The sequence below is a fragment of the Cotesia glomerata genome, linkage group LG5 (genome assembly GCF_020080835.1).
Source record: "Cotesia glomerata isolate CgM1 linkage group LG5, MPM_Cglom_v2.3, whole genome shotgun sequence".
Classification (NCBI taxonomy): Eukaryota; Metazoa; Arthropoda; class Insecta; order Hymenoptera; family Braconidae; genus Cotesia; species Cotesia glomerata.
The window spans coordinates 26,908,354-26,921,663 of record NC_058162.1 but is presented as its reverse complement, the minus strand read 5'-3'; the positions used below and the strand labels follow the sequence as shown (position 1 = coordinate 26,921,663).

Genomic DNA, 13,310 nt, shown 5'->3' with positions numbered 1-13,310 from the left:
TTATATCTTTAAAAATGTCAATAGTTTACAAGATACAAGATTATTTCTTAATTATTGACATTTTACGATATAAACTCATTTCGATGTTACACTCATCGAGACCTTTCATTTAAGTACCCACATGGCATTTTTATATATTTTATATATATGGTATTCGTGAAATATATAAATATATAAAATATATGAAAAATTGAAGTGGGTACTCAAATGAAAGGTCTTGATGAGTAGAATGTCGTAGTGAGCTTATATCTTTAAAAATGTCAATAGTTTACGAAATACAAAGTCATTTCTTAATTATTGACATTTTTTAAGATATAAACTCATTTCGATGTTACACTCATCGAGACCTTTCATTTAAGTACCCACATGGCATTTTTTATATATTTGCTATATATGGTATTTGTGAAATATATAAATACACAAAATATATGAAAAATTGATGTGGGTACTCAAATGAAAGCTCTTGATGAGTGTAACATCAGGATGAGCTTATATCTTGAAAAACGTCAATAGTTCACGAGATACAAGGTCATTTCTTAATTACGACAAAATTTTTCTTATTTTCTTAATAATATAGATTAGCGCAGTTATTTAAATGAGCATTCAAATGTTTAACCTAAAATTTGAATAAAGAAAAAACGCAAACTTCCTGGCCCTGTTTGTAATAAAAATTGACTAATTTTTTGCCAAACACTGGGAAGAAATAAAAATGACCAATCGCATATATTACAAGAGACTTTAGTCGGATAAAAAGGTTAAGATGAAGGTAAATAGTCGATGGAGAGTCTTATAACACGAGAAGGTGAAAAAGACGGTGGAGGTTACTTAAGTAGCAAAACCCATAGATAGAACGCCGGCTTATAATGTACACGTCCTGGAAGAATATGTACGGCGATATTAGTTGCCATTTTCCGTTATTCTAATTGCCACGAGAATTACCCATCTAGTATAAGTATGGGTATCTATCCAGCTCTGGATGGTCTTAGTGTCTTCCAGATACTTTAATTACCAACAAAACAAAATTATTTAAATATTTAAGCGTAACAACGTCTTAAATGTATCACTGTTGCAACAAACTCGTTTCAAACCGGACATATCTCTGAGCGTTAACTAAAGTGTCTAGGGAACCAAAGAGGATCAACAGTGCTTATAACTTAACTTGTAATTTAAGTATCTGTATGAGTATTTTATTTCCACTTATTCCTAATATAATCTGTCTTGTTAGCATTGTCACTTTAATTAGTTATCTTTATCTCTCACGCTTCCTTCCCCCCCCCCCCCCGGAGTGTAATTTCACCCTCAACTCTCAACCAGGTGGCTCTTATTCGTCCCACTCAATCCAATATTTATCATTTTTAAAATACGATGTTTACTCTGTTGTAGAATGGAGACTTTTCAAGAAGCTGGTGTCCAAATGTTGCGCGAATTTCGAGCTCTGTTGCAGCATTCGCCTCTTCCACTTCCTGGAACTCGGCTACTTCAACTTCTTGCTCTCAACATGTTTGCCATCGAGACGACACAGCTTAAGGGTGAGTGAACGTTTTAAGATACCACTTATGTAACTGTTATTTTTTACAACTTGGGTTTTTTTCAAACTTAAATTTCATTTATAACCTGTTCTTTGGTATTTCCGTTTTAATTCCACGGAATTCTTTAGTAAACTTCTTTTTTAAGGTAAATTATCGAAATTTCAATTTTACTTTTAAAAATACCAATTATAATTTTATTAAATGATGACTTTTGTTAAATTGCACTGTACTTTCTTAAATATTGACATATTTAAAGATATAAGCTCATTTCGATGATACACTTATCAAGAGCTATCATTTGAGTACCCACATGTATTTTTGATATATTTTTCATACATACATATATATATATATATATATATATATATATATATATATATATATATATATATATATATTTTAAAGATATAAGCTCATCCTGATGTTACACTCATCAAGAGCTGTCATTTGAGTACCCACATGCATTTTTGATATATATTTCATTTATACAAATATATAATATATATAAATATATGAAATATATGAAAAATTGATGTGGGTACTCAAATGAAAGGTCTTGATGAGTGTAACGTCGGGATGAGCTTATATCTTTAAAAATGTCAATAGTTCACAAGATACAAGGTCATTTCTTAATTATGTTAAATTGCACTGTACTTTCTTGAATATCGACGGTTTTAAATATATAAGCTCTTTCTGAAGTTACACTCATCAAGACCTTTTATTTGAGTACTCACATGCATTTTTTATATATTTTTCATATATATATAAAATATATGAAAAATTGATGTGGGTGCTCAAATGAAAGGTCTTAAAGAGTGTAATGTCAGGATGAGCTTATATCTTTAAAAATCACAATAGTTCACAAGATACAAGGTCATTTTTTAATCATGTTAAATTGCACTGTACTTTCTTGAATATTGACGTTTTTAAAGATATAAGCTCATTCTGAAGTTACACTCATCAAGAGCTTTCATTTGAATACACGCATGCATTCACTGAGAGAAAAATATGGTCAACTGAACTAGGAAAATCTAGTTAAATAGCATCACCACTATTTAATAGCAGTTCTTGTACCTAACATTATTTATTATATTGAACCCCAATAAATAGTTACTTGAATTATTTTCAGTCAAATATTAGCATAATAGCCATCTTGATTCACTTTAACTCAGAAAACAGAAAAAATAATTCGGATAGCTCGGACCGGGAATCGAACTCGGATCTTTTGGTTACGCACTAAGGGCTCTTCCAGTTTAGCTATCTGAGACGTTGTCCGTAAAAACCTTTCAGTCGCCTAATAACTTTTTGTTCAACTCGACAACAAAAACATATTTATTAAAATATAGTCGATATAACTATTTGTCAATAGTTACTTAAATTAATGCATAGTTTGAGTAACTACAAAAAAAAAAATTCAGAAAACTATATTTTCATAATTGTGATGTTATGATTCAGTTAACTATGTACTTTTCCCTCAGTGTTTTCGATATATTTTTCATATATACATATGTATAATATATATAAATATGTGAAAAATTGATGTGGGTACTCAAATGAAAGGTCTTGATGAGTGTAACATCAAAATGAGCTTATATCTTTAAAAATGTCAATATTTCACAAGATGCAAGTTCATTTCTGAATTATGCATCTAGAGATATTTTCGAATGCAGCCTAAATACTCATAATTAATTAATTATTGGTGAGAATGATATAAAACCTTGAAAAGGCACAAATTATATCCTGGAGACAAAATTTCTCTTATTTTCTTAATAATATAGATAATAATAATGTAAAATTTTTGAGAATTCCGTATAGTTATTATTCTTCTAATAACTTTTTCTTCAGACAGTGGAATTGAAAACGGTAAACCACAAATATGCGTAGCTGATGCATTAGAAAAGTTATAAAAAAATAATAGACTCTCGGGGGGTCAAGTGAAAAAGGGTTATGATGTATTATAAATAAATCGTAAACAAACTTGGGTGTGCCATTATCTGCATACACTCAATAGACGATTACCGGACGGTGTTTACGATTTCAATTACCATTTGTAAGTTGTATTGCATTCCCTACTCCTGGTTTAAGCAAATGAAGAGTGGCTACCACTCAGAACTCCCCATAGCAATATATACTCATACCCAGGAAAATAAGTATACCAAAGGAAAGGATAAGGATTACCGCGATGTACTCTGGGAAAAAAGGAAGAATATAAAATAGATGGTGGCGCCGCGACGCCCTGGCACCAGCGAGAGACGGGTAATTCCATGCTGGTGAATCTTTTCGATAAAATCTTGTTCATACGAGGCTGGCTCATACGAACGGAGAATAAAAGTGAGAAGCACAGAGGGAACTACTCTACCACGGGATATATTTAATAAATCATTACTTTTCCCCATCACTTGTCTCAACATAATTAAATTATAATATATCGTCGTTCCTAACGACTTTACTATAAACTATTTTAAAACAAAAACTCCCTTAGGTGTTTTATTGTTACTTTTATTGGGTATTTTATGGTTATGGACATTCGATTATCTATAATGATAGACATTCGTCCTAACGGTCCAAAGTGATTTCAATTTCGCGGTTAACTTAATAGTCATTGTTATCCAATGATTATTCCAAGTTAATAGGCCAATGAATTATTGCACAGAATAAAAGAATTATTTTTCTCAAATAAATCAATTTATTTGAGTCGTTTTTTTAAATATTTTTTTATAACTATATACATTTGGTACAAGTAAATATAACAGTTGACTCGAATTATTTTATTATTTGTCAGAAATATATCATTTATTTGTGGTAAAGATGCTAAGTTTGTCCGAAACAACGACATCTTTGGCATTAAAACTCTCAACTACTGCTCTCATGACGTCACTTGAACGTTGAAAACAAAACTTGAAAGTTTTGATTACAACTTAAGCTACAGCGATGTTTCAAAAAATAGTTTATTTGCATACATAATATTAATTAATAACTATTCATTAATTGGGGATTAAAAAAAGTCATACCTAACCTATATGGTAAGGTGTTTAAAATATTATATTTTACGAAAACAAATCTAAATTATCCTTAACTTACAATTAACACTTTCATTCAATAGAAGACACGGAAAATATTTCATTATTCAACTAAAAGAATAGAAAATAATTTTTTTTTTTCATTTTAAAGCCATTATAACTTCTGAAAATTGATAAAATTAATTTAGCAGATATTTAATAATTTTTAGAACTTTTGTTAACAAATAAATTGTGACAAAAAAAAAATTGACATGTAGAAAATTTAAAAAATTAAAAATGCAATTTTTAAAAAATAATTTTTTAGAATTAATTTATTTGTTAAATAAAATTAAAAATTGGTCAAGCGACAGCTGACTTTAATGTTACAATAAATTTTAAAAGTTCATTATTGTCGTCAACTATGATTTATTTACCACAAATAAACCATATCTTTATCATGAATAAACTATTTATTTTACGCAATTAAATCGCTCAAATTATATATTTACCAGAAATAAATATTTATTTGGCCTTATCCAAATATCTTATATATTTGGCACAAATAAATTTTATTTCGATCAAATATTTCTTTTTTTCTGTGTTGAAGATATGTGTGCCCGGACCAAAGCAATAGTTTAGCAACAAATAAAATATTTATATGATTAACCGGGTAAGAAATATGAAAAGACATCCCGTGAGCCCATAAACTTTATTTTATTATTATTTTTCATCGTAATCATCATGAGCTTCTGGTGATAGTGATGTTGGTAGTAGTATCACACTGGTTGAGTCTCAGAAGATGATGAAGAGACGAAGCTGATCGCTGTGTCTAGATAACCGCAGAAATGACTATCGCAAGATGTCTCAGGTAATTCATTAAACCACCCTGCGTATACCCGCGGATTGGTTGTTATGTGCCGTAACGGCGCCACCGTCTTCTTAAACAAGAAGGTCGTTTACTTGTTTTCATCGTTGGGCACATATAACCACGCAGCGAGGAGTCGCCACATTTTATTATACACTTAATAATAATATAATATAGTATATCTCTTCTCTTTTCTCGGGGTATAATATTAAAGACATTGCCAACCAGATCTAAGGAGCGTTTTTATTGATTCACAAGATCCTGCCACACGTCCTCAGCCATAAGGTATTAAATAATTTTTTATGTCTGAATTAATTTGGCAATTAACTTGCACGAATGTGTATTACACGTAACTTGGATAAAACCAGACTCGATAAATTTGTCGCTCAAGATTAAGCGGTACAAGCGCTCAAAGATATACCTCCGCTTTTCAGAGCATTTTGTAATGTCTTTATAAATTCCCGATGGATAAAAAGGCCAGACAGTAAATCAATCGCCAATAAATTCTCGAACCCTTTTTGTGGGTACAAATTTACACTGGAGAGGTTGGTTATCCTTTAGCTGAATGGCCGGTAATGGATCTAGTTTCGTGGGCAGCTTGTTGACGGGAAGATATTTGCCACAATGGAGCTTCAAGATGGAGATTATAGACATTAGGGCACCAGTCCAGGCATAACATTATAGCGGAGAAGTGGCTTTTAAGTAACTCGAGGACTTTCAGTTGCACTTGAGATCGTTGCTGTCAGATAGGAGGGATCTGACGGGCTTTAGCCTATATATCCTAACAAAAACCGGAACTGATAACCTGAAAAACTAAAGGTTAATGTAACGCTTAATTCGATATGCGTTCTCTATATCGCTTAGATATTCGAGTCTTGTAGCGCCATCACGGCAATTACACGTACCGTGTCCTGCTGGGCCCAAAAATAACATGCCCATTAAAATATCGCAGAAGGTATAAGGTATAAGGTATAAATTAGCTGAAATACAACAACCCTTTAGGCAGAAACGAAATATTAATCTCTTCATCGCCGGGTAAATATTCCCGAGGCCAACCTCTTCACCGGTTGCTTCTTTGATATGATATACACTATATACGGATCATATTTATTAAGTTATTTATACTTAATACTTATAGTCATCCTTTATAGCCGAGGAAAAGGCATTAATTATGAAGATTTAATAGGGAACGAAAAATCCAGGCCTCCAAACAGGAACGAGTTCTAATGAGTCATGGAATGGTATTTTTATGGATCAAAAACATATCCTTTCAAAAGTTGGCTTTTGATGATGAATTTCGAAATTTATTAGTACCAAATATTTTTCTATCCGTCTATTTGTTTAAAAACTAGAGCTACCCAAAGTTTCATCAAAAAAGTGTAGTTTTTGAAATGCTTTTAGAAACAAATTGAATGATTATGAATATGCAATTATATTGAACAAGTTCGTTGAACTGTGACAAGTTGACGAGTCCTGTCATACATTCACCCGATAACTTTGGAAGCGATATATGCATTAGCCATTATTTCCGAGATAGTCGAGACGCCCGTCACACTCAGTGTTTCATTAAATTAATAACACTGTCGCTAGTTGGGCTATATTTAGCCCTCACGTTGACGTTTTCCAATAAAACCGAATAATTTTATTATTGTTACCAGAGATCCTGATAATTATAGATATTACCAAGAATTTTATTAAATTATGTATAAGAAATCGATAATTAGAGCCGAGTTATAATGGGTAGGTTGAAAGCGGCTGAGGCTGGGCCTTAACTTAGCTTGGCTTGCCACTTGCCAAGGAAGCTTTCGTGATGTGTTGACCTTTATGAAGGTGCATAGTCGTTTTCTGTGGTAACATGGACCGATCATCCCATCCAGACTTTAGTTTCTGTTGATCCCACTAGCATAACGGTGTATGAGGTTACAAGGATAATTGGTGCCGGAAGTTTTTGCAAACTGCCGGTGTTTCCTTACCAATTAACGTTCATTTTATTTACATCTACATACACCTCTACGATGGGACCATTAGTCTCACGTTATTTATGAATTTACCTTTATGAAGCTTTTTGATGGAATTTGATTACATAAAATGGACATTGAGTATAATGCAATAAGAAGTTGCCAAAATCGATTGAATCTAATGGCCCGTAGAAAAATTTTTATTTAGAAATATCTAAAATGAACGGATGTGGATAGTATCATTCAACGATTTGTACATACAGTTAGCAATTATACGAAATGTGTAATTTATAACTCAAGCTACCACCTTTGGATTATTAAAGTACGGTTATGAAAACATAGTGTTGTATGAATACCTAGAACATCACGAAATACCAAATCAGATCGAGAATCAAGGGAACAAGTGCTCTTGACAAATGGAAATAATCTGGAGCTTTTTAGCATGATCGTCGAAGCATAAAACATTGATTATAGTCCTTACTTAAATAGAATGTATATGACCAAGAAGGTCGAGTTAATTTAAAGGGTCTTTTGTTATCCGGTAACTATTTACTGCTGGTAAATCTATTGGGTATGCTATTTTATAGCGTCTGTCTTGTTTTTGTTTGGCACACCAGAGTATAAAATACTCATTCCGGAACAGTAGCTTAGAAAATCGAGTTTGAGTTTTAATGCATCGATATAAATGCGCGTCCGGTATCGTCTGGTTTTCTTAGGTGTATCTCTTTTCTCAGTTGGCAGCCTCTATCCTCGACAGACTACCGTAATTTAATGGCCCTACATATAACTACGTCGATATACCATGAAACTTTAGAGCTGAGTGGTGAGTCGATACCCGGTAAACATTGATACCAACAAAACAAAACAAATGTACTTATATACTGAACCAGAAAAAAAAAGGATGCTTTTCTATTTCCTCGAGTTATCCAGAATTGTTTATCGAAAATGGAGGATCGCAACAGCCGAAAGGATAAAGCTTTTTATGGAGATAAGAGCTTGAAGAAGGATCCATTATTTAGATCCGAATTGGCGTTATACTGTTTTGAGCAAACTAAAAATCCGTTAGTCCAACAAAGCCAATCACCAAATAAAAATTAACTGTTTACTTGGTTTCTTGGCAGAGTTAGACACCATAAGCAAATAATACCTACCAAGTCTACAAACCAGTCATCCAGTGACGCATTCGACAATCGTTAGAAAAAAAGATTCTTTCAACGTTTAAAGAACAGACGTTGTTTGCTTGTACGCTTGGTGCAAATTATAACCTCTCAGTGAGTAAATATTCCGCGTTGTGCATTCCATGATTATTTTTAATAGAAAAGCTTCCTGAATTATTTTTCCCTACCACCCACGGGATTATAATATAATTTAATAAATAGATAAGATATGAGGAGATATAAGACTGCAATAAAAGGAAAATAAAAAAATTAGCGAACAAGTAATGGTCGTAAGTTAGTAGTCGTAGGTGCGGTTGCGATTGCGCGATACAGGGTGGCAAGAAGAGACCAACAAGTGATGTTAAAAGTAAAAAAACTTACCAATAAAAATACGCTTCGGCGGTCGTCCTTGCCCTCGCCGATGGAGCCTAACGTCAAGGCCATTTCGCTTCGAGCGCAATGCACCCACTTCTTCCTCTCCCCGTAATTTTTTATTCCTCTTACTCTCGTCTATCTAATATATAATACAAAATCCTTTTCCCATTCCCGTTTACGTTCACGTTTGAGTTCTCCTTCTCGTGCTCGCCATTACTCGAGTGATCCACCGAGGCATTATCCACCGAGAAAATATTAACAAACCTCCAATCAAAACTCCATAATACTTTCCTCCGTGACTCAATACGTGCAATTAGTTAATCGTGCCCATTTACATAACATATTAACAATCAATTCGCCATTCAATGCCCGACATTTTGTTTAAATATTTTTTTACTGTAAATTACCCTTTTCCTGCGATAGGGTACGCATTAACAGTCTTACTCATGATATGTGTTTGTTTGTTTTTGCAGTCAGCTTTGGATTCAAGTGATTCACTGTTCATGATAATCATTTTTACAAATTTTTGAACAGATCTATGTGATCTACCGTTCAGGATAATTATTTTTACAAAACTAAGTGATCTACCGTTCAGGATAATCATTTTTACAAATTTTTGAACAGATCTAAGTGATCTACCGTTCAGGATAATTATTTTTACAAAACTAAGTAATCTACCGTTCAGGATAATCATTTTTATAAATTTTAGAACAGATCCAAGTGATCTACCGTTCAGGATAATAATTTTTATAGAGCAAAATTATGACATTTGGTACCATAAAGATTTATATTTTGTCCGGGGATATTTACTTGCATCACTGCACCAAAGTACAGCCTTTCTTACCTCGAAGAAAATCCGCATCTCCTCAGTTATGATCTTAATCTCTTACGGAAGTAACTTGAACAAACAAACGATCTAAAGAATGAGAGGGTATCCCTCGGTATTCCTATTTATCTCACTCCATGCTCTAGTTGTGCATCAGAGCCCTCGTTGAGGACTTGGACCGGTTACCTCTTATCGCATTTTTAAAGTGATCCTACTCGAGTGAGATGGTAACCGCTTGGGTTTTATTCATCCAGCAACGAGACTCCTTAAGAAAAAGCACACAGGTATAACTATGTACTCTCATACCTCGTACCAGTTCGTTGCCTCCAACCACGGGTGATAGCTATAAATATCTCGGAAAGTGTTATTTTTAACTGTACGCACGACACGCACGGGCGACACACGTTCCCTCTGGTGCATGCGCGCAATCACCTACGGCTGAAGAAGAAATAGAAACCGAGGAAGAAGCTACAATCTGAGGAAGAACGCCGGGCAAATCTAACAAGGATAGAAGTGTCACATCTTCAGGGCTGGAGAAAATTTCTTTGATTCACCAGCACGTAATCCTCGAAGACTATTTGTACTATTTCTTCACTTGGAATCATTTGTTTGGATATTAAATCAATGTACCCAAACGAAACGGCAAAGAATTCTTAAATGAAAGAGTTTTAAATTGTTCGTGTCCTTGCGAGGCTCCTCTTCTATTTGCTTGCCCACCGTCTTCCTACAGAGTAAGAGCGTGTTCCCTGGAGCATGACGCCAGGCGTTGATTAGACCCCTTCCTGTAGCACACTATTCGTAGAGTTTCCTCCCTCTCGCACTACAGTCTCTTTTTCTGCGCCATCAACTTGTTTCGCTTTTTTTTTCTTTCGGAAGCCTGTGACCTTGTGAAGGTCGGGTGAATGAACAGCCGCGGTGAAAATACTTGTTCTTCATCACCATCATCATCATCTGCGTCATCATCATCATCATCATCATCATCATCATCATCTTATTCTTAAACTTCTGAGTGTTGGTGTTGGTTTTGTTCAGTATCATCTTGATCTTCTTTTATCTTCTTATTCCTGTTGATTTCTCCAGCAGGAGCCTCTAGCTTCAGCCAAGACTGTTACTATCTTCCTACATACATAATTCTAGGAGAGAATGTACTGGTTGTTTTATTCGAGGCTAATCGATTCGACGTCTCTTGGAACTGACATACCAAGGTCGTTGTTTTAAGGATTCAACATAAGCATAAGCATAAGAAAATTCTTAAGCTCCACTGTTTGATTCTTTAATATCCCGTCAAACGGTAACATCGCCAATGTTACTTTCTTGTAATCCTTTTTCTTTAAAAACAAATTCAATTATTTTATCATTCTCAGAAGCTGGTAAAGTTGAGTAATAACCAGAAAACCAGTATATGAGGATTCTTAATCACCGGTCTGCTAAAGAAATTCCCCTAATGACTGTTAGTTAAATTCGTAACTTTTTATTTTATTTAAACATACACCATACAACATACTACACTTATACTTTGTATTATAAATGTATGGTTACGTTACAGAAGTTACGTTTTAACCTATAACGATGAGCAGCATGCTCTTGTTCTCTTTTCCCTTTTCCCTTCTATTCCACAGTAAATCTTTTAAAACGCATCCAGACTTGTACTTGTGGTCATCTCTCTTTGCTACCTTTACCACTTCTTCTGGTCATTATCTTCAGTCTCCGCTTCACCTTTCCTTTTATTTTTTTGTTATCTCCATAAGAAACGAATCTCCAGAACGAACAAGTTGTAATTTATCTAGCCAGCGATCATTTTTACTCAATATCTCATCGCATCAGTATTATTTGTTGTCATCGATATCTACGACAATTAAAGTATTATCTTCCACTTACTTTATAAAACGTGAAAAATAAAAAAAAAAAAAAAAAAAAAACAAGCAAACTATTGAACTAACACGCTCCTTGCACATCTTTGTCTTAAATAAATCAGAGATTGTGTGCGTGAGATTATTTTGTACTTTAAGGGCGTTATCTCGATGTCCGTTCGTGCGCAGAAATCTTGTGAATTGAATTCCCATAATGAATAACCAATGACGATAGAACCAACTCTTGGGTTCTTAAAAGTTTACCGATTTAACAAAAATCAAACGTCCATTTGTCAAAGAATTATCTTTTGGATTACAAAACTTTTGAAATTAAAAAGTTAAATGGATACTGAACAAGTTTTATGTTTTTTGTTGGGATAATTACACTTGCGAACGATTAAAACGAATTTGCTTTTAGTTAATTTGTTTTTTTTTGGTCGTCTTACGTGTCTCGAAGGTGTTGCTCAATGCTAAAGATGTTTTTATAAATTAAAATAATTTGTAAGTTATTTGCGTTAACATAAGCTACGTGCATTTTACTTGACGGGGTGTCTCATCAAACACGCGATCTAACTAACAGAATCCACCACCGAGATACTCTACAATTATAATGACATATTCTGGTTAAAGATTTTCGTTCGCAAGGCCACGATCGTCGACGAGGCGTTAAAGAAAAAATTACACTCAAGAAGCGGCGAGGAAGTTAAAAAAATCCTCAGCAAGTAAAGTAAATCGAGAAAAGAGGTTTTAGTTTCTTAGAACGACACGAATTTATCTGTTGTTAACTTTGTGTTATTAAAGTTTATGGCTCTTTTGGGTTCAAGGCTACTGCAGTAAGTTAATATCTCAAGAAGTTTTCGTAGCCAGAATTCAATATCAAATCAACGTGTTATGGACCAGATCTCCAAGATCTGATTGAGCAGTTTGATAGAGATGAACCAGCAGAAAATAAGCTGTGTCGTAGCAAGTCGGTGACCTCGCAAGGCCTCGTCAAGGCCGTCTTAAGCTCGTCAGAATTGTTACAAAAAACAGAGATTTAAGCTACCAAATCTTTCTCATCGTAATCATATGGAGCATTATCATAATTTATTTCCGTTTGCAATAACAAACGGAAACAGGTTGGATTAAAATAGACTTGAGTTGAATTTTCTTGCTAAAATTAACGACAAAAGTTGTTGTAGAAGATATCGCGTGATGATCATCACGCTTATTTGTCTCCTGGGTCGTTGGCTTCAAGGTATTTCCGGTGAGTTATATATCTCCTAAGCACTCACATGCCGAGCGGGATATCGTAATCGGACGCCTTCTACCACGAGCAGTTGAGTAGTTACATTACCATTGCTCATTGCTCATTCCGAGTTATACCACTTTATAATCTGGGAGTTTCTTCTTCTCATATATAACCATATAACTACCCTTTTTTACTGGATCTCAATAAACAATTCTCCTCTTCTAGCTACAAGCTATCAAATGAAGAATCCTCGAAAAAGTAAACACGATTTCATGAGCATAAAATGGCGCCCAACTACCTTCAGGTTATCAATGCTTATAGAGGAAAATATATTTATAGGGTAAATTACAAATTCTTTTCATGATAAATCCCAGTGAGTAATGTAGCGACACGAATATTTCGTCATCATTCTCGTCAAATGATACGTTTTAAGAGTTATCTTACACAATCTGTGATTAAATCGATCGTTGAATAAAATTATTATACCCATTGATAATTAACAAACTTGAAATTTATTCTT

General features: G+C 33.8%; 1 protein-coding gene across 3 annotated transcripts in view; it reads left to right on the top strand.

Annotated features, from left to right (window-relative positions):
* The window catches only part of LOC123264551 (telomerase-binding protein EST1A), a 53,968-nt gene that overhangs the window by 21,134 nt on the left and 19,524 nt on the right, over positions 1–13,310 (top strand). For all 3 annotated transcript variants that reach the window (XM_044727847.1, XM_044727846.1, XM_044727845.1), the window contains one exon: positions 1,384–1,529. In XM_044727847.1, coding sequence (XP_044583782.1) covers positions 1,384–1,529 — 146 coding nt within the window. The remainder of the gene's footprint in view (positions 1–1,383; positions 1,530–13,310) is intronic.